Source organism: Poecilia reticulata, linkage group LG3 (genome assembly GCF_000633615.1).
Source record: "Poecilia reticulata strain Guanapo linkage group LG3, Guppy_female_1.0+MT, whole genome shotgun sequence".
In the NCBI taxonomy this organism is placed as follows: Eukaryota; Metazoa; Chordata; class Actinopteri; order Cyprinodontiformes; family Poeciliidae; genus Poecilia; species Poecilia reticulata.
In genome coordinates this window covers 33,213,722-33,234,578 of record NC_024333.1, presented here as the reverse complement: position 1 = coordinate 33,234,578, position 20,857 = coordinate 33,213,722, and the positions used below count along the sequence as shown (strand labels likewise).

The 20,857-nt window shown below is 38.9% G+C and overlaps 3 protein-coding genes and 1 long non-coding RNA gene across 4 annotated transcripts in view; all 4 read left to right on the top strand.

The window, feature by feature from the left end:
* The first annotated feature begins 24 nt into the window (after positions 1–24).
* LOC103462950 (uncharacterized) lies at positions 25–2,328 on the top strand. Its single transcript, XR_533425.2, has 3 exons — positions 25–1,345; positions 1,937–2,157; positions 2,241–2,328. It is a non-coding gene; the product is annotated as an uncharacterized LOC103462950 (long non-coding RNA).
* A 3,223-nt stretch (positions 2,329–5,551) lies between these two features.
* Positions 5,552–11,070, top strand: LOC103462951 (high choriolytic enzyme 1-like). Its single transcript, XM_008406022.2, has 10 exons — positions 5,552–5,640; positions 5,815–5,842; positions 6,116–6,163; positions 8,218–8,265; positions 8,925–9,056; positions 9,248–9,368; positions 9,449–9,627; positions 9,988–10,069; positions 10,180–10,304; positions 10,400–11,070. Coding segments are annotated over exons 1-10 (819 nt in total). The 5' UTR covers positions 5,552–5,586; the 3' UTR covers positions 10,402–11,070.
* A 1,043-nt stretch (positions 11,071–12,113) lies between these two features.
* On the top strand, positions 12,114–16,930 carry LOC103462952 (high choriolytic enzyme 2-like). Its single transcript, XM_008406023.1, has 9 exons — positions 12,114–12,160; positions 12,272–12,335; positions 12,564–12,594; positions 12,679–12,729; positions 12,911–13,045; positions 14,008–14,134; positions 15,747–15,925; positions 16,065–16,146; positions 16,239–16,930. Exons 2-9 carry the CDS (start codon positions 12,288–12,290, stop codon positions 16,378–16,380), a joined length of 795 nt encoding a protein of 264 aa, XP_008404245.1. The 5' UTR covers positions 12,114–12,160; positions 12,272–12,287; the 3' UTR covers positions 16,381–16,930.
* A 1,971-nt stretch (positions 16,931–18,901) lies between these two features.
* Positions 18,902–20,857, top strand: part of LOC103463025 (low choriolytic enzyme-like) — a 5,330-nt gene continuing 3,374 nt past the window's right edge. The window contains exons 1-4 of the mRNA XM_008406137.2: positions 18,902–19,593; positions 19,682–19,761; positions 20,230–20,260; positions 20,344–20,423. Coding sequence (XP_008404359.1) covers positions 19,708–19,761; positions 20,230–20,260; positions 20,344–20,423 — 165 coding nt within the window. The 5' untranslated portion in view covers positions 18,902–19,593; positions 19,682–19,707. The remainder of the gene's footprint in view (positions 19,594–19,681; positions 19,762–20,229; positions 20,261–20,343; positions 20,424–20,857) is intronic.

The following is a 20,857-nucleotide window of genomic DNA, read 5'->3' as shown; positions in this document are numbered from 1 at the left end:
CCCCCCTGGCCCCCCCTCTCATAACAACAACATTTGGGACATACTGAAATACTGTAGACAGTATTTATTAGCATCAAATACAAGCTGATGGCTTAAAAAGATTTAAAAAGATTAATCAAGTTAGAAAAACTTGAAGTTTGAGTTATTTCTTTCTTGATAATATATTGAAGACAATAGTAAGGACAGCACTGAAGTAGGAGTGATGTGTATTTAAAGATCTTACCTCTTTAAACTTGAAAAAGAGAAACATGAAACCCCTGGACATTCTTAGACCCTTTATCTATATTCAAACTGCATTAATAAAAATAAAAATATTTTAGCTTCAATAAGTTTGTTCGTCTAGTCAAATTACATTTTCTTTTAGTTTTCACTCACTGCTTTAAGATGAAACCAAATAGTGAGCCTTTTCTGACTAATCTGTCCTTTTGATCAGCAACAAAACAAAACAAATTTTACAAAAGTATACAGCTCTAATACAAAGACAATAGACTTCATATATATTCATGTTGAGGTGTTACCTTGTTTTTAAACAAAATATTTTTAAATTGGGTTTTTGCTGTACATTTAAATGATGTTTCAGTTTTCTGACATGTTTGGTTTTTCTATTATTCCCTTAAATATGACGATCTTTAATTGAACCGACGCTCTGAGGTGAGACAACGCACAATGCCTTTAGGCAAAATCGACACATTTCTTGTTGCTATAGTTACCACTGAACAAAAATAAACAGATTTTACAGAACAAAACAAATAAATTATTTGATGGGTTTCCCACTGAAAATATTTATAGTTGCATGATTCAGTTATAAAAATCTCAAGTATATTGGATTTGTGTGAGAAGTTCAAATATCTCACATATTTTATTGTAATTCAATTAAGTAGGTTGTCTAGTTAAAGTAAATATCCATATCTATCTGTAGTTGTGCTCTTTCCTGCTTTATTGATATATTTTTTATTTTTGCATAGAAATAAGTTATTGGATCAACTTGTTGTTTTGTGAGGCTGTGGGAGCAGATCAGAGATAAAAGATTTAATGAGAAGAAACACAAATTTACAGTCATGACAGGAGGAGAAAAAAACAATGTTGCCTTAGAGATGCCATGTTTCAATAACTGTGAAAAATGGAGCCAAAAGGAATGTTTATGTTGGGTTCCAGGTGGTGGGGATTAGTGCGTTTCCTTTTCAGTTCTTCGCCAGTCCACCAGAGGGAGCCATTGGGTCACTCTGCTGGGGAGGGCGTGCCTGCAGGCTCTCAACTCTCCACACCTGAGAGGAATCATTGTCTGGAGGAGTATATGAGCAGCAGACAGCCAACACTTTCTTGCCAGAGTGTTTGCCAGTTTTTGGTACTCTAGCTCCTCAGTGTGTTTGGTCTACACCAGTGGTTCTTAACCTTTTTTGAGGTACCGAACCTCCCAGTTGCATATGCGCATTCACCAAACCCTTCTTATTCCAGCCACCCTGACACACAAAATACTTTGCGGTATTCTGATTTAGTAATGTAATTATATTAGCTGTGTAACCACCCCCACACCACTAGAGGCAGTACCAACCCCGAAAAGATGCGACTAAGGTGCAGATTTAGACTATAGATTTTGGTAAAAACTGTGAGCTTTGCTGAAGTAATTAAAGACAAAAGTTCAAATCCATGCTGAGAGTGGAGCTCCTTCAATCGGAGCTCCTCCACAGCTCTGATTGGCTAAGCTATGTAACGTGATCCTCTGCAGCAAGTGATGGAAAAGCGGGAAGCGTCATTGCGACTTTACACAAGTGTGTCTTTACCTCCGCGGCAGAGGCTCCGCTGAACCCCTGAGACCGACTCATCGAACCCCTGGGGTTCGATCGAACCCAGGTTAAGAACCGCTGCTCTAAAGTCTTCCAGTGTTTTGACACGAGTTTGTTCAGGCTCTCGCCCTACTCTTGTGACTCTCCTTCAGGAATCCTTTGAGGCCCTTGGGATTGGTTTTCTCTAGTTCACCAGTCCAGAAGAAACCTTTTTCCGTGACGCCTCTGCTGTCTGCTCTGCAGCTCCTCTGTAGGGACATATCTGACCTGCCCACCCTCCAACACCTGGTCCATCTCCACCCAGCCTACATCAGCTCTCTCCTCAATCTGGAACCACGTACCTCCATCCGTCATTCACCACTTGTTTTTTCAAGTAAGAACGGAGCTCCCGGCCATTAGTTATCTCCTTTTTTCACCCCCTGTGAAACCGTCTAACCTCTCTTCCCTTGTGTGCAGACGCACCCGGACTCCGACCCGCTGACATCTCTAGCAGAGCTTCTTTGTTTGATTTTGTATTTTTGCAATAAACATTTTTTTACGTCCATCTCTCTGAGTGTTTCTGCATGTGGGCAAAAAGCATTAGACCCATCATGACAGATTATTTAAATTACTTACTGATTTTATTTTATTTTATTTATCTGGGATTAATCATCAAATGTTGAGTAATTTTAAGCAGGAGCTAAAAAAAGAGAGAATCATTTACAAAGACGTGACATTGTGACATTTATGACCAAACGGAACAAACGCTGCCAGCAGAACCAGTCCGACCAGACATGAAACTGTTGCTGGATCAAAGATAGAAAGATGATGGTAATTATTCCTAAGCCAACAAAAGACTTGCCAAGTCAAGCTTTCTAACTGATTCCTAAGCTTTCACACCTGCAGGCGGCATGTCAGATTAATCAAAAGAATCCAAAGGTATCGACTCTTCATGATGATCATGAGGAGTCATTAAAGTTTTATTTATTTTTACTTCTCTTCTGGTTTCAAGAGTAAAAGTCCCCAAATTATCTATTTGTTTGCTTTCTGTTAAAATCAGAGCAGAATTATAAAAATAAAAGTTCAAAGCACAAATAGTTCAGTGAATGGCCATGTGCTAGAAATGGACACGGTTAAACAAAAACTGAAGACAGATGATGGTCTGTGTTTTCTTTTCTTTCTATAGAACAAAGAAAAAGGAGACAAAGCAGTTGAGTCAACTCTGGACTTGAGTTTCACTTTCCTTTAAAACTCGTCCGTCTTTTCACGTTAGTTCATCTCTTCAGCTCAAGATCACTTTTAGTTTATTCTCTTGATTTTTATGTATTTATATTCTGATATCTTAGTTGCAGATATCTTATTCCTTCATTATGTCTTCACAGTGTGTAGTATTTGAGTTTCCCAAGGTTGTGTCTGTGTCTGAAATCAAGCTCATCATTATAGATGTAACTCGTTTTTCTCTCCCCCTGTCAGATTATTCTGCTCTGCCGCCATCTTGTTGTCCCCACTTATAAAATGGAGGAAAACATTAAAAAAACTAGAACTTTTTCATCAATACTAAGGAATAATTTACTTTAAAAAGCTTGTATAAGTTGGTGAAAAATTACATGTGAGTTAGCTTTCTCCCATCCTGTGTGAACAAAAATATTTGCAATAGAAACTAGACTAAAAACATGTGGAGAGTTTGAGTTTTTACAGTGTAGAATACAGAAATAATTTTCAGTTCACCATTATTAAAATAAATAGAGTAGTAGGAAATTCATAATGATCCCCGTATTATTTAAAAAAAATTTAATCTTTTTCCCCTCAATGCTATTTAACTGATCAACAACATTCTCAAATTTCAATTCCCTATTAAAACCTTATTGTCATAATGGGTGTTGGTTGAGGTGAGGAGAAACGCTGAGATCCAGGTAAGATGATGAAGTGATGAATTTAATGGTAGATGACGAGGTACAGAACAATGGGGAGCACAAGGAACACAGGGAAGCAGACTGGTACACACGACGAGGATCCCACGAAGAACACAGACAACAGGTGGGACTAAATACACACGGGGTAATCAAGGGAACGAGACACACCTGGGAAAAGATCTAAATCAGGGGTGTCAAACTCCAGTGCTGAGGGCCGGTGTCCTGCAACCTTTAGATGTGCCTCTGCTGCACCACACCTGAATAGAATAATTAGGTCATTAGCAAGGCTCTGGAGAACTTATCTACATAAAGAGGATGTAATTAAGTCATTTCATTCCAGTGTTTTGTACCTGTGGCACATCTAAACACTGCAGGACAGCGGCCCTTGAGGACTGGAGTTTGGCACCCCTGATCTAAATGCTCTCTGGTATTGTTCAGGGGGCCGGACCAAATGTGGAGGCGGGACGGATCCTGCCCACGGGCCGTAGTTTGGGAACCACTGGTCTATGCTTTCAAGCCAGATTTGCTCCATCTGGGCCACTCAAAATCCATCAGAGGACTGCAAATGGCCCCTGGGCCGCAGTTTGAACACCTCTGCTCTTGAGAATGGTGGCCAGTAAACCCAGAAGGTCGGATTTGATGGTTTGTAGACCATCACTGGTTACAAAGCCACTTGGAGGCTGCTGACCGGTTGATGCAGCAGAAGCCCTGGAAGAAGTTTACAAGCATCTGCGGTAGAAAGAACTCTTTTGCCGGGACTTTACAGATTATTGTTCTTAATTGCAGGTTGGGCGTAAGCCTTTGCGTTAAGCAGGAAAAATTCAAGTGAATTATCATCTTCCACAGTAACAATCTTATGGTACAATGAAGCAGCTGAGTGACTGACAGGCTGGCATTTCTTCAACAATGTGGCTATTATTAAGTGGAGGAACAACAACGTGAGTTAAAAGCCGCGGTCCTGGATTAACTGGTCCATCCACATGCCTGCTGTCATCTCATTAAATGTGGTTTTTGACATAATTTAAAAAGATCACAACAACAAACTTCCTCCACATGCTTAGAAAAACTTTTTCCATCCAGAGTGAAGCTTCAGCTCCAACTTTTTTAAACGAGTCAGTTTGAGAGTCTGGAGACCCAGAGCAGATCCAGAACATCAATCCTGGATTGGGAATGCGGAAAATGTTGCTGAGCGACTGGAAAACTTTACTACGAATAAATAATTTCTAATATCTCTGAATTCATTCTGTGAATTTTCTGATCATTAAAATCCAAACTGTGTTCAGCTCAAAGCTTCTCCTAAAATCCACTTCAAGTTTATTTTCAGGTCAATTAAATCACAACCTTGGATTATTTATACTAAAAATAATAATGTAAGCTGAATAAATTTAACTTAACATATAATTAGAGATCGAAAGTTGAGGTGGTTCTTTTGCTCTTTCTATTTTTGTGAGTATGTTTCTATTTCTGAACTGCAGATTTGACTCTTTCCAAGCATTTTAATTTTATTACACCTTTACATTGCTAGTTTCCAAACGATAACTCAAGTAGCAAAACATTTGCGTGAAACTGAAAATTTTACAACTTCCTCAATGTGATGGAAAAACATGGTGTATTACTACTTTAATCTAAGATCATTAAGAGTCATGACAGGTTAATGATGCTCAAACAATGAGCCCTGAGGCACACCCAGCGTTCGCAGCGCTTAAAAGGCGGGAGGCTGAGCTCCTTCTGCTTCCAGCCTCAGACTCCTGGACTGACAGGTAGCCTCCTCTCCTCCACTCACATTCATCTCCTCTCTTATTGGTTTAATAAATTGCTTTTATTTTCCAAGACTTAAACTTGTAACTCAACAACAAAACTCTGTTTAGATTTTTTTCAGGTCAGAAGCTTCCCTGCAGAGAAAAAGCAAGATGTTTGCAGTTGTCCTCTTCTTCCTTGCCATCTCGATGGCGGCTGTTCCTCTGGTAAGTTTGAAGGGAGAAAAATAAAACTAATTTGTTTCATCCAACTCAGGGAAGGCTAATGTGTTTAGATATATTGGGTTTGTAAAGCAGCATCAACAGGAAATGTCCAAACCGCCGTGAAACAGAAGAAATGTGTTTTGTCATAAAATGCTAAAATCTCCGTTTGTGTTGCAGAAAGCAGCTGACAGTGTAAACCTAATCAGTGAGTAGAAGAAATGGTAACACTTTATTTGAAGGGGGGGCGAATAAGACTGTCATGACACTTTTATAAACATGACATTACTCCTGTCATGAACATGAATAAGCCTTCATGAATATTAATGACTGTTGCCATATAGATGTTATGTCATGTTTATGAAAGTGTCATGTCAGTCTTATTCACCCCCCTTCAAATAAAGTGTTGCCAAAAAAATGAAAGAAACCTGAAGTGAACCTGAAATCTCTGACATGTGGATATTTTCACTTCCTCCCACAGAGAAGACGGACGTCACGGATGTCATCTCCAAAGCAAACGTTGGAATAAGTAAGACAGCAATTTCACACAACTCAACAACTTCGAATGTAATTTCATATTTACAAGTCAAGACAAACAAAAAGAATCTTCATCTATTAATAAGTCGGCTGATTTATTTCTCAAAAATTAGCTTAATGGTTTGTCTTTGTCAAATCTTCAAGCATGATAAGAAGCTGGGTATTTTTCATCTGCATTTCAGATGAAAAACTCTTTGCATAATTTCCCTACATTTCATTAGTTACTTTCATTAATACTCACCACCAGGTAGTGGTCAGTGGACAGCTCCGCACCTCTCTTCACCTGAGTGTCCAAGACATACGGCAGCAGATCCGATGAAACGATGACAAAATCGATCATCGAACTGTGGCCTCGGGTGTCCTGGTGCCAAGTGCACATATGGACGCCCTTATGCCTGAACATGGTGTTCGTGATGGACACTCCGTGACAAGCACAGAAGTCCAACAACAGAACACCACTTGAGTTCAGATCAGGGGGGCCGTTCCTCCCACGGCTCGGGTGGTCACTGAGGCAAAAACTCAGCATGGGAGGAGTTTGGAGAGGCCATGGAGAAAGACTTCCGTACGGCTTCGAGGTTATTCTGGTCCACCATCCGGCATCTCAGGAGGGGGAAGCAGTGCAGCACCAACACTGTTTATAGTGGGGATGGTGTGCTGCTGACCTCAACTCGGGACGTTGTGGGCCGGTGGGCGGAATACTTCGAAAACCTCTTCAGTCCCACCAACATGCCTTCTGTTGAGGAAGCTGAGCCTGGGGACTCTGGGTCGGGCCCTCCAATCTCTGGGGACGAGGTCGCCGAGGTGGTCAAAAAGCTCCTCGGTGGCAGGGCCCCAGGGATGGAAGAGATCTGCCCGGAGTTTCTTAAGGCTCTGGATGTTGCGGGGTTGTGTTGGCTCACGAGACTCTGCAATATTGCATGGACATCGGGGGCAGTTCCCCTGGATTGGCAGATTGGGGTAGTGGGCCCCCTGTTTAAAAAGGGGGACCGGAGGGTGTGCTCCAATTACAGGGGGATCACACTCTCAGACCTCCCTGGAAGGTCTATTCAGGGGTCCTGGAGAGGAGGGTCCGTCGGATAGTCGAACCTCGGTTTCAGGAAGAGCAGTGTGGCTTTCGTCCTGGTCGTGGAACACTGGACCAGCTCTACACCCTCAGCGGGGTCCTGGAGGGTGCATGGGAGTTCGCCCAACCAGTCTACATGTGTTTTGTGGACTTGGAGAAGGCGTTCGACCGTGTCCCTCAGATATCCAGGAGTAAAGCCGCTGCTCCTCCACGTCGAGATGAGCCAGTTGAGGTGGCTCGGGCATCTGGTAAGGATGCCTCCTGGATGCCTCCCTGGTGAGGTGTTCGGGGAAGACCCAGGACACGCTGGAGGGACTATGTCTCTCGGCTGGCCTGGAAACGCCKTGGGGTWCCCCCGGAGGAACTGGAAGAAGTGGCTGGGGAGAGGGATGTCTGGGCCTCCCTTCTGAAGCTGCTGCCCCCGCGACCCGACCCCGGATAAGCGGCAGAAGATGGATGGATGTGTTCACACTGCAGCCTGAAGTGACTCAATTCCAATTTTTTTGACATAATGCGACCTGTATTTGATCTTTTCATGACAGTGTGAACAGCACAAGTCAGATTCTATTTCGAATGTGACCCATATCCGATACGTATCCGATTCAAATGCAACATAACGTCCAGGTTGCATTAATCCAAACTGAACGTCACTGATTCTCAACAAATCTCACAATTCTGCGTCCTGATACACGCAAGTGGGAAGCAAAACAACAACCATGACGGACTATATGAGAATTAAGTTGTTAATATGCTGCTCCTGTTTACACCACAGAACACATACAGGTCGCATTTACTGGCAGTGTGAACGGCTCTGGCAAAAAAAATCGGAATTGCCAAAAAAATCGGAATTGAGTCACTTCAGGCTGCAGTGTGAACGCACCCTTATTCATCCCCCTCCAAATAAAGTGTTACTGAAAAAATGAAAGAAACCTGAAGTGATCCTGAAATCTCTGACATGTGAATTTCTTCCCTTCCTCCCACAGAGAAGACGGACGTCACGGATGTCATCTCCAAAGCAAACGCTAGAATACGTAAGACAGCAATTTCACACAACCCAACAACTTCGAATGTAATTTCATATTTACAAGTCAAGACAAACAAAAAGAATCTTCATCTATTAATAAGTCGGCTGATTTATTTCTCAGAAATTAGCTTAATGGTTTGTCTTTGTCAAATCTTCATGCATGATAAGAAACTGGGTATTTTTCATCTGCATTTCAGATGAAAAACTCTTTGCATAATTTCCATACATTTCATTAGTTACTTTTAATTAATAAGAAAGTGATTAATTTGTTTAATTGTAATCTGGACAATTTATTACCAGGATAGCAATTTAAAAACATTGTAATAAAGGGAAGGTAAGGTTGTTTTATTTATGCAGCACATTTTCAGCAACAAGGCAGTTCAAAGTGCTTTACATGAAATACAAGCAAAGCAACAAAACCAAAAGAGAGACAAAAAGGTAAAAGTATAAAACTACATATTGGTTCCTCATGTTTAATAAGAATAAATAGTAAAAGACTTTGTAAAGTCCTGAGAGCTGAATACAGTCAGCTAACTGTAGCGCTTACATTGGCCAGTTAAATACAGTATGTCTTGTGTAAGAGGCAGAGGTCAAAGAAATAGGATTGTATGAAAATGGTTCATAAGAATAAATGTTCACTCTTTTGTGTGTTTTGTGGCTCTACAGAAACTCCACTGATCTACGGTGACATTGCTCCAAGCAAATCGAGGAACGCAGACCCATGCACAGCTACCGGCTGCAAATGGCCCAAATCTGAAAGCTATGTCTACGTTCCCGTCCAGATCTCCCCCTTATACAGTGAGCACAACCAGCACCTGAATAAATACACATTGGTCTTTAAAATAGTCCAAACCTTTACATGTTTCATCCTGTTTATTTCAGAAGACAGAGGGAACAGATGGTGTCTGTGTTGGAGTTTAAATGCCAACCATGCTTTGTAGTTAGGACCTTGGTACAAAATCTTTTGAGTGTTTTGTTTTGCCCTGCAGCCCAAGAAGAGCGTAACGTCATCCTCCGGGGCCTGCTGAGCTTCCACACCTCCACCTGTATTCGCTTTGTCTGGAAGAATGTGACCCATCAGGACTTTGTTTACTTCTACTCCGGAACCGGGTAGGAACAGTCACACACTCACATGCTGTGCTTTTTACTTCCACACGTTTCCACTGATCTCCTTCTGATCTCCCCATCAGGTGCTGGTCCAGCCTGGGCCGTCAGGGCGGACTACAGGTCGTGTCTCTGATGAAAAATGGCTGCCTGTACCACTCCACAGTGCAGCATGAGGTCAGCCACGCTCTGGGCTTCCACCACGAACAGGTCCGCTCTGACAGAGACTCCTATGTCCAGGTCCTCCCTGAGAACATCATCCCAGGTCGGCTCACTCACACAAACAAACAGGGCTTAATATCTGCAGAGCATCTTCAGCAAAGAGCAGAGCAAATAGTTAGACCTGAAAACGAAATGATTTTAAACAAGTCAGAGATTTCTGTATTTTCCACATTTGGCCAGAAACTCTTTGTATTTGAATCCATTCAGCCTTTCAAAGGGGACTTAACACTTTCCAAATGACCTAAATCACAGAGAAGTCAGTGGTTTTTGTGTGGGAAATTTGGAAACTGACATTTAAACTGTAAGATCACTCTGCCTCATGTTCTACTTTTATCTTTTGCTGTGGAAAAGTGACATTTCCATAAATAAAGTTACAATTTAAAAAGTTTTTTTTCATAACCAGGGAATGAAAAAAACTTTGATAAGGTGCAGACTAACAACCTGGGCACTCCCTACGACTTCAACTCTGTTATGCATTACAACAAGTGAGTCTTTGTCTGTGGCTTCACAATTATCTTCTATTGTGTTACACAAAGCTTGTTGTTTACAGTCTGAGTGCAGATGCATTCTGTTCATCACTTCCTCCTTCTTCCAGGTATGGCTTCTCCAAAAACGGCCAACCGACTCTCCTTTCCAAAGCTAATCCTTCCCTCGACTTTGGAAGGGCCACGTCGATGAGCGCCAACGACATCGCCCGCATCAACAAGCTCTACGGATGCTGTGAGTAAAACATTAAGCTTTTTTAAAATTTCTCTAGCGTTTCCAGGAGCTTGTGTCATTTACAGAACTTTTTCTCTCAACTTAAATTTCAACAGAGTAAAGGAGAAACTTCAGCTCGCCAACGTTACCCGGCTCTGACCTGCTCCTCTCACAAAATCTCATCTCAAAGCAGCAGAAACTCTTTTTCTGCCGTTTCATTTACTATATATCTATATAACTACATAACTGCTGAAGACAGTCGTCTCTTACATAAAGAAGCTGATTTTTGGATCAAATTTTAAAAAATATACGGCAGGTTCTCCTGCTGGACGAGTGTGGTATTACATCTCCATCTAACGTCAGAATACATATTGGTGTTTATCAGTGAAGGATTTCTTAACAAAAAAGTTTTTCTTTTGAGTTTGGGTTGGCTTTCTTTTTTTGCATCTACTATAAAAAATGAAAAGGAATGTTTCAATTGAAGATAAATCTAAGGGGAATTTTGGTTAAGTAAATTATGATGTGTCATAAAAGCTGTGGAAGATGGAAAGATGGATTGGAATGGTATAAAATGTCTCAATAAAAGTACATTTTTCAAGAATGTACAATCTATGGGAATGTAAAATGTAAAAGTTTCCCAATCACATTTGACCTAAAAAATGTTTTTATCAACATAATGCAACAAGATCTCATCCCACAAGTTTGGTTCTTGTGACCAACATGTTTGTTTTCTGAGATTTAACGATGTTGTAATCCATTCAATCAACTACCAAATAAAATGTGATCATTCCAACATCAGTGTTTCTTTATTCTCTGCTAATCAACCTCCTGTACGCTGCTCAATCAGCTAATGGTGGAAAAACAACTTAAAGTTACAGGAAAACTGTTTATCCGCAGTCATCTGTGGCTATGCTAACTAGCAGGCTATGTTGTGGCGAACCAGCTGTAGCTTAGCAAAAACCAAGTGGATGAGAGTGATTGACAGTGCTAAGACCCGCCTCCTGGCTCTGATTGGTTGTTTCTGACTGAGTGGTTTGTTTCTGCACAGGATCTCGAGTTTTGCACAGATTATCTGTCTTATATGATACTGTCTGAACATAATGATAATATTAACAAGTATGTAAAAATATTTTTCATATAAAAGTTACATTCTGGAGCTGTAAGTGACGAGTTACTGAAACTTTTGTGATGAATACTCATGTTAGAAAGGATGTAGCTTTTAATTTGCTAGATGAGATACAGAAAAGCTGACTCACAAAATGCCACTGTGCTTTGCCTCATAATATTAACATATTTATGTTCTGCATATGGTTAATATCATGACCTCCCTGCAGAAATGTGGTAGAATTAATTATAATAATAGCACATACAATACGTACATTAAAAGAGCATGCAAAAATAACAATGACACAGGATAAAATAAGCAATAAAAGTAGAACAATAGTAACATCACCGTCCTGATCCTCCAGCTCCAAGACTTAAAAACAAATTAGTTTTCAGAAGAGATTTAAAATCACCCAAACTTCTGGGAGAAAACAGCCTAACATTTTGAGAGCTAAAGGCATTTTGTTTTCAGATGGGATTCTGTTTCTTTTCCATTTTATATTTTATTCAGTGACTTTTTAGAAAAAGATCTGCTTCCTTATAAATAGCAGCTGGACATTAACATGAGCTGCGTTAAAAACTGCTACATTGTGCAAAGACAGGACCAAACAAACAGTAACAAATTTCATCAGCAACTTGTAACATCATTGGTTTATTTTAGGAACAGACTGTCTAGTTCTGGATTGATCCCATCTGGATTAATGATGGGTATAAAAAGCTTGGTCAGCGTTTTCTTGTGTCAGACGGGACCTGAGCCTCAGCTGCTCCTTCAGGTAAACGGCTCTCTGACTCTCCTTTAACTCTCATTTCTTTTCTTCATCATGTTTGCATGTGTTGCCTTTTAACCTGAAACAAAAAGAAAACATATTTTCATTACGTTGAAGCTTCAGGACCTTCATCATGATCCTGGTTTTTCTGTCCCTTCTCTTCATCTCAGTGGTTAACATGGTAAGTTTATGATGACGGGATTAAACTACGTTTTACTGTTTCACCTCACTGCTTAGATAAAACTGAAGATTTATGAAAGGCTGTGCTTGGTTTTGATTATATTTATGTTCAAAAATAAGTTTCAACATTTAAAAGATTTAGAACAAAATGTTTTTTTGATTCGTTTGCCAACAAACATGTAGCAAAGCGTCACCAAAATGATGCAGTTTTCTTACGTCTGTGTTCCAGAGTCCGGTAGTAGAACCAGCTCAGTCTCCCAGTGAGTTTGAAACAAAGATCTTTTTTATCTGACACATCAAATGCATAAATTTAACCAAAGGTTCTGGCAACATTTCTTTCTCAGAAGAGTTTATGGATATCTTTAAAAGCTTCCCACAACTACAAGCTGACAAAGGTGAGACACAAGCTCAAAACAAACAACCTGGCAGATAATAATGAGAAAAAAAATATTATTCTAACACTAGTCTGTAAAACAAACAAACAAATACGCATGTTTTTGATGTCAGATTAATTTGAAATTGCAGTCTTGTTTTTGCATTCCTGTCTGTGTCTGCGTGTCATTTGCTGTGTTGCAGGGCCAAAGCGATATGACGACATTGCTATGCCAAAAATCTTAAAGAGGAATGCTGACCCGTGCACCGTCGTAGGCTGCAAGTGGTTCAAATCTGGAGAGTACGTCTACATACCGTACTACATCGACTCTAATTACTGTAAGCTTCATGTGAACCATGCAAAAAGACTTACAGCTGAGGTCAAATTTACACCTGCTGCTGAAACTTTACGCTTTTTCAAAGATTTCTCAAATGCTGTTAAACAGATCAATGATTTTTCAGTATGACCTTTCCAAACATCCTACTTTTTATTTTGAATTCTTAAAAAAAAATTTTCACAAAAACCCAATTATTACCCCCCTTAAGAACTGGCCTTTTTATTTAGCCAAAGCACAAACCACTGCTGTGAAATCATGTGCTTTCACTTGTATTCAATCAATCACCAATAAAATTCTCATTAAGGCTTTGGGCTGTCACCTGAGGAAGCATCGCACCAAAAACAAAAGAATTCCATTTAGACTTGACAAAAAGAAATGGCTGATGCTCACAAAGCAGGAGAAGAAAATGTAAAGTTATCAGAGCTCTGAACAGAAAAGGACTGTGAAGAGACACGTTCAAGGACAATCTGGACAAAGATTATGGATACTGAAGCCAGATGAGACCAAAGCAGCAGCAGAACCGGGTCTGGGTTGTCGCTTTGTCTCCCAACACAACAACATGAGCTGCATCCTGAAAACCAGGCTGAACGTTCCTGACTGGCCCATTCAAAGCCCTGACCCATTAAAGAGCAGAGTCCATGAGAGAACCATCAAATCTGGAGGATTCCTCTGGAGAGATGCAAAGACTTGCTACAAACTACAAAACGTGACTGAATATTAGCATCAGAGCAACGATTTATTTTGAATGTTCAAGGTTTTGATTTTCAGGAAAAAAAATTGTTTTTGTGTGCAAGAACTAAATAAATGTAAGCATCCAGAATAAATAGAAAAGCTGAATTAAAAACACATTTTTGAATCTTTGAAAAAAACTTAGAATTTCATAGGGTGCCTAATAATTTTAACTGTATCTGTATTTTTAGTAATATAGGTACTAAGTTTTCTTTTGTTTTTGTTTTTTTTCAGCTCCGGCAGAACGAAACAGAATCCTTGGAGTTCTGGAAAGATTCAACATGTCCACCTGCATCCGCTTTGTACCGTTTAAAACGAAGAATTTTGATTACCTTTATTTCTATACTCAACCTAACGACGGGTAGGAACATGAACACACACACACGCACACACACACACGCGTACACACACATGAACACCTACACACACACATATGTTTACTTGCAGTACCATCTTAAAACAGCAGGGGGACCCCACTTTGACACACAATTGATACACACTTTTCCAGTTTTTGCTACCTTGTGGGCCAAGTGAAAAAAATGCATGAGGCATGTTAGGAGAGCATCCCAAGCTGCTTTAGAGTGGTTTCCATGCAGGGTCCAGCATTTTGGGCCCACAAAGTAGCCGGGCCCCTCAACATTGGTGTGCTCCCGTGCTCAGGACGCCGCGTGTAATATAAACAAGTACACCTAAATGTACACAGAGACACACACGGACTCAAACACACGCACGCATGTACACACATGTACACACACACGTGCACTTTCGTATCTCTATTTTCTTTGCTGAGACTTTTACTTCCATTCATTTGAGCATTTTTGTTTCCAGTTTTGTTTGTGTCTTTATTGTTTATCTTATTGTTTAAATTCAGTTCTGAGTTTATTATTTAATTTCTTTGGGTGCTCACTTAGATTTGGGGTTTGATTTGGTTACTTCATTTAGATTTTGCCTTTATTTCTCCCTTCGAGGGTTTAGCTTGAGGTTCTTTTGTTGTGTCACAATCTTCCATGTCCAAAATCCTGCAGTTGCAAACCAAACTGCTGTGTGTGATCTCTGGCGTTTTTATTATCTTCATCACATTCTGCTTATCAATGTTTCTGAGGCCAGATGGGAAACATGAGACAATGTTTCCGTTTTGTCCTTCTGCTTCACTTCCTGCTCCTGTTTTTGCTTCGTTCTTGTTTCCCAGTCCTGTTTTATTTGTATCAGGAGAGGAGGTGATATGATACGAGTATCGAGTTATAATTAGGTTCAGTGAACCAAATTCTCCAAAAGGCAAGATTATGACGAATAATTATCACTTGGACCAAAATCATCACGTCAAAAGCCCTCACTGATGAAGAAAAACAAATAAAAAAATAAAATGAACTAAATAAAGTTCTTCATTTTTGTGGGTTTTTTTGTAGGAAAGAGATATTATTTATTGTAGATGACAAACTTCAAATTTTGCATGTTTGCTGTGTTAAAATAAAGACATCCAGTTTTCAGTTTCTTTTAAATTTATTCTCAGGCATAAAAACGGGATTTGGGTCACTTTCTTTTAAGACTCTTTCCAAATCCAGTCGAGTTTAATAGATTCAATAAAAGCTGATCTAGCTAATGCTGGATTGTCAGTAAAAGTCTCCAGATAGATGTGGTTCTACTTATTATAAAAATTTAGTTGTGAAAAAAAAACCAAAAATAACAAAAAAAAATATTTGTGCCATTGTTAACATTTTCTATTTAAGAAGTTATAAACTTAGCATTGAAAACATCGTCCTAAAAAAATTACAAATTGTTGGATGACTAAATTTCTTGAATTGCAGTCAGGGCCAAACAAAATTAATACAAGGACGACGAATGGCCCCCAGGCCACAGTTTGGACACCCTGTTCTAGAATAAGCTTCTTAGATTTCTGACTTATAATGGTCAAACTACAGCTAGCCGTTAGCAGTTAGCCATTAGCTCTGTGTGTGCTTGTGTTTGTATTCCAGGTGTTGGTCCTACATTGGCCGTCAGGGAGGAGGCCAGTTCATCTCTCTGGAGAAAAATAAATGTCTGCGAACCTCTACGGTGAGCCACGAGGTCCTTCACGCTCTGGGCTTCAACCATGAGCAGGTCCGCATGGACAGAGATAAATACATCCACGTTTTATTCCAGAACATCAAACCAGGTCGGTAACATCGATGTAAACGTACACAGATGGTCCATTTGAATGAATTGGTTTCAGTTTGTGTGTGTCTCCTGTTTCTGTTAAATGTATTCACACTGTAACAATAACGTAAACTTTTCCTGTTTGCTCTTTCACAAAGAGCAAAAGTTTAACTTTTGGAAGGTGAAGACCAACAACATGGGATCTCCTTACGACTACAACTCTGTCATGCATTACAGGAAGTAAGTCTTTCCCATCATGTGAGGGTTTTTTATTTAAAAAGAAAAAATGCTGACGCTTATATTTTCCATGAATGTTTTGCTTTGTTTTGCAGGTATGCTTTCACCAAAAACGGGCGGCCAACCATCGCTGCCAGGTCTCATCGAATCCACAGCTTTGGAAACCCTAATGGAATGAGCAACACTGACATCGACCGAGTCAACAAACTTTATAACTGCAGGAAAAATAAAGCATAAACTTTTAACATTTCTCAAAACAAAAAGAAATTCTAACAGAAGATTTTTAACACTAATCATTTAACATCAGTGTGAACCAGAAATGATCAAACTTAGTTTACAGAAACCAGGAGTTATTTTATCTTCAACTAGTTACATTTACTTCATTCTGAGTCACGTTTTTGAAAAATGTACTTTTATTAGTGTTTTTACTTCGCTGCACTGTTTACTTTTACTTGAGTAACTTTATTATGAAGTGTCACTACTTTTGCTTGAATAAAATTGATCAAGTCTCAAAAACAAACATGTTTTAAAATTCACCAAACACAGAGACACACACTGCAGTTTTTATTGAAACAAACTGATTTATATTGTCATGTTCATCCTTAAAATACCAAAACTTGAAGAGTTGTGTGAACAAACACATTTTGTGATTCTCATGCACTTTATTTTAGCTACTTTCAGTGGAAATGCATCATATTTCCCTGAAACACATTTTAAGAAGGTTTGACACGACGTTCTCATCACTGCCTCTGATAGCATCTTTGCATTAAAAAGCTATTTTAGTTTCTGTTTGCTTCAGCAGTTTGTTTCTGCATGTTGCTCATTCGTCTGTTGCTCAACTTCTTTCAACAGGGTTAGGATGGGATTTTTTCAATCAATCAATCAATCAAGTTTATTTGTACAGCAAATTTCAGCAACACGACAGTTCAAAGTGCTTTACATCACGAAAACATAAGAAAACACCATAAACACATCATTTAGTTGTGGAAACTAATAGCAGACATTAGATTTTTATCATCATTACGCATCAAATATGTTGGGCATTGTTCCATTTAAAGCAGCTCTAACCTGCTGGGTTTGTAGTCTACATTTAAAGGAACTTAAGTGTTTCTGCAGTTTTCTGGAAGTTTGTTCCAGATTTGTGTTGCATAGAAGCTGAATGCTGCTTCTCAACCTCTGGTTCTAGTTCTGGTTCTGGTCTGCATCCTGAGCCAGAAGACCTGAGAATGATTTATAAACTAACAGTGTCTTAAAGTGGCTCTGTGGGTAGAGTAGTCATCTTGCAATAGGAAGGTTGTAGGTTCGCTTCCACCTTCCTCCTGCCACGTGTCGATGTGCCCTTGAGCAAGGCACTTGACCCCAAATTGCCTACCGAGCTGCGTATCGGTGTATAAATGTGTGTTTGTGAGTGCGAATGGGTGAATGTGACTAGTGTAAAGCGCCTTGAGTGGTCAAAATGATCGGATAAAGCGCTATAAGTTCAGTCCATTTACCATTTAAAGTTTATTTTCTTTCTGAACCAACGGTACCGCCGGTTCTGCTGAAAATCTCAGCTACAGCACCAGCCGCCCTCGTCTTCTGGACAAGAACGAGTTTTTATTTTCTGTCCCTTTTTCATCTTTTCTTTGGACCTATGGACATTTTGTCTTCACAAAATGTCCATAGTTTTAACAAAGAGACTGTTTGTGTAATAATCCATCTGTAAAGTTGGGCTATTTTGTCAATAAATTCTGGGAGTTGATCAGAAGGAAGTGATCGGTGATCATTCCTTGTTGCGATGAGTTTCTTCTGCTGCTGGTCTGAATTCATTCCTTAATGAGAGACTAATTTTGGCTTATGATGCCAAAGATTCTGGAATTAGTGCTTCAATTCAGTTAAAGAAACTTGAACTTTATTACTAATTTAATTAATAATAAATTAACTGCAATTAATAACTAATTACATAAAGCAAGCGTTGATGAACACTCCGATCCCACCGGGGCTGAATGTGGCTGCTGCTCTTTGTAAGATGCTCTTTATTATTAATGCATGTTTTAGAGTGAAACCATGTTGGAATGGCTGAAAATAAGGATATAAACAACGTTAAGTTTTATTAAGATACGTTTTCATACAAGGCTAGATTGATTCAGTTAATGTCCCCTAATAGATTAAATAATCATTTGAAAATGACTTTTTCCATTTATTCAGGTTATTTTCTTCTGATAGGAACATTTTATCTGATAATCACGATTATTTAAGTGTGCTTAAAAAGAGCTGTTTCAAAACAAAGATTGGGAACAGATAGCTGAGTGTTTGTTTGTGTTTTTTACTTTTATCTCTAAAACCCTGAAGTCATTTCAACACTTTACCTGATCTTATCTGGTCTCTGCTTAAAAATAAGAACTGAGGTTCTGTGCAGAAGTCAGAAGTAAATTTAAGGCGGTACCGTTGTTAGTTCAACTAAGTTTAAGATCTACAATGAACAACATCCTTTCCCTACAAAAAAGTAAATAAAATCAAAATAAAATACAATAAACAGGCAACTTTATTTGTTTGATTTTATTTATTTTTTCAGTTTGATCTGAAAGTACTTTTGACTATTTTGGACCTGGTGACCAAAGGTTTGCATAGCGCTGCTCCATGTGAGGATTTGAGTTTTCAGTTAAATTAATTCTATCCAACTCTATAACAGTCACAAAATGTCACCAAAATCGCTCTGTCCCTCTAAAATCCTTCAGAAAATCGCAAAAGTGTATCAAATTGTATCGTTAGACAAATATCGCAATATATATCGTATCGTGAGCAGAATATCGTGTATCGTATCGTGAGATTATTGTATCACTACAGCCCTACTACCTGGGGCATCAGCGTTCTCTTTCACCGCTATCACCGCCACTTCATGACAGTCATTGTTACAAACCATTCCAGATTAACTTCTATCCAAATCTTATTAATATCATTGATTATTTTTCTCTTTTGACACATCCAGCATTTCAGCTTCAAACATACAATGAGACATTTTAAAGGAAATTTACCAATTAGGAGGTTTTATGCTGTTTCACAAGACTCTTTTTTTTTTTTTTTTTTTACAAACTAAACATTTTGTTTGGCATTTAAATGTTTAGTTTGGAACTGTGACATGAATGTATGGTGTAAATATGACTTTAAAAAAGGAGCCTATATTTTTCCTGCTATGACAGGCGAAATAACAAACAATTGCTCCTAATTTTTGGTTTGTAACTTAAGAAACGGGATCAGTTTTGAAGTTTCCGTAACTTCTATCAGACCTGTGAGAATCTACTTATGTCAAAGTGTGACGTTACTTCCTGCACCTAAACTTATGAAACTCATCCTGTTAAAAACATCGGCTGTGGTCACTTCTAGTGGTTGAACTGGTTATAAAAAGGAAGCAGCTGAACATCAGCTTCAGTTGCTGCTTCATCCTCTCTGACTTCATCTCATCAGTTACAGGTAATGAAACCTTCAGCATTTCCACGTTGTGGATCTGCATGTTCTGAGAAAAACCTCATTTTAATTGTTTTACTTTTGATTTTCTCAGGTGTTGAGCTGCAGAGAAACTCCACAATGACTCCAAATGTTCTCTGCCTGCTCTTTCTCTTGATGGCCGACATGTCTCTGGTGGGTTTTACTGTTATTTCTATCAGTTTCATGTTAAAATGTTTATTTTTGAAAAGAGTAAGTAGAAAAACAGGAAAGGAAATAAATGAAGCAATAACCTAAGATGTTAAGATGACAATAATAAAACTTTATTAGCTTAATAATTGTGTGTTTCTTCTTAGAAATAAACACTTGAAAGCTAATAAATAAGACAAATTAAAACGTATCATTATTGTACAATAATGTATGAGAACCGTTGTAGACAGAACAAATCTGCTCCTGTCTTTTATCAACAGTGGCCCTAACACAATGATGTTTTAATATGCATTCATTTATCTACCTTATGGAGCTTAGCTCTTAGAAGAAACACACAACTATTAAGCTAATAATGTTTTATTAATTTGGGCATCTTAACATCTCAGGTTTCTGGTTCTTCTGTTTTTATTTTGCATCACTGAGACATTATGTAACTCTGTGTCTGTGCTGCAGAGTGCTCCAGCTAAAAACGAGGATCCAGTCAGTGAGTTGAATTAAGACAATTTTTTATGTTGTATTTGACTGATAAATATTTTAAATCTAAAATCCTTGTAATCTGTTTCCCAGAGGAGACGGCCAACTCTCTGGAAACCATCCCAAGACCGAGAATTGATTTTGGTAAAACTAATTTTGAAATCATGATTTCTGTAACAAGAAAACAAATATACATTAACAATTAATCTATTTTTTTACTGAATGTTAAAAGTAGCATTTAGTTAAATGAAAATCAAGGGGAGCGATCTTTTAAATCAAATTTCTACATTTGATTAGTAAAAGTACCTTAAGATAGAAACCAAATTCTTTGACATTCCTCCTTCAAAGACGTCTAGAGTTTGTTTCAATGTTTTTTTTTTTCCAGCAATGTAGAGTTTTGCCATGTAAGGTCCGAGAGGCGATACACACACAGAGCAGGTTACTAGTTCTTATGAAGCTCCAACAGTTTGTTCAGCATCGGCTCTGAAGGCCTTGGATGATTCCTGGTTTTCAATAATTCACTGCCAGGCCTCTGCAGAACTGGATGACTGACTGAATTACATCCAGATTGCATCATTGTTTGCTGTTGTATCTGAGTCTCTTTGTC

What these genes read in the sequence shown, in the direction of transcription:
- LOC103462952 (XM_008406023.1), top strand. Translation starts at nt 12,288, where the DNA reads ATGATCCTGGTTTTTCTGTCCCTTCTCTTCATCTCAGTGGTTAACATG. An exon ending in TCATCTCAGTGGTTAACATG is followed by an intron (nt 12,336 to 12,563) that starts GTAAGTTTATGA and finishes TCTGTGTTCCAG; the next exon opens with AGTCCGGTAGTAGAACCAGC. An exon ending in CTACATCGACTCTAATTACT is followed by an intron (nt 13,046 to 14,007) that starts GTAAGCTTCATG and finishes GTTTTTTTTCAG; the next exon opens with CTCCGGCAGAACGAAACAGA.
- LOC103462951 (XM_008406022.2), top strand. Translation starts at nt 5,587, where the DNA reads ATGTTTGCAGTTGTCCTCTTCTTCCTTGCCATCTCGATGGCGGCTGTT. An exon ending in CAAAGCAAACGCTAGAATAC is followed by an intron (nt 8,266 to 8,924) that starts GTAAGACAGCAA and finishes GTGGCTCTACAG; the next exon opens with AAACTCCACTGATCTACGGT. An exon ending in CCCTGAGAACATCATCCCAG is followed by an intron (nt 9,628 to 9,987) that starts GTCGGCTCACTC and finishes TTTCATAACCAG; the next exon opens with GGAATGAAAAAAACTTTGAT.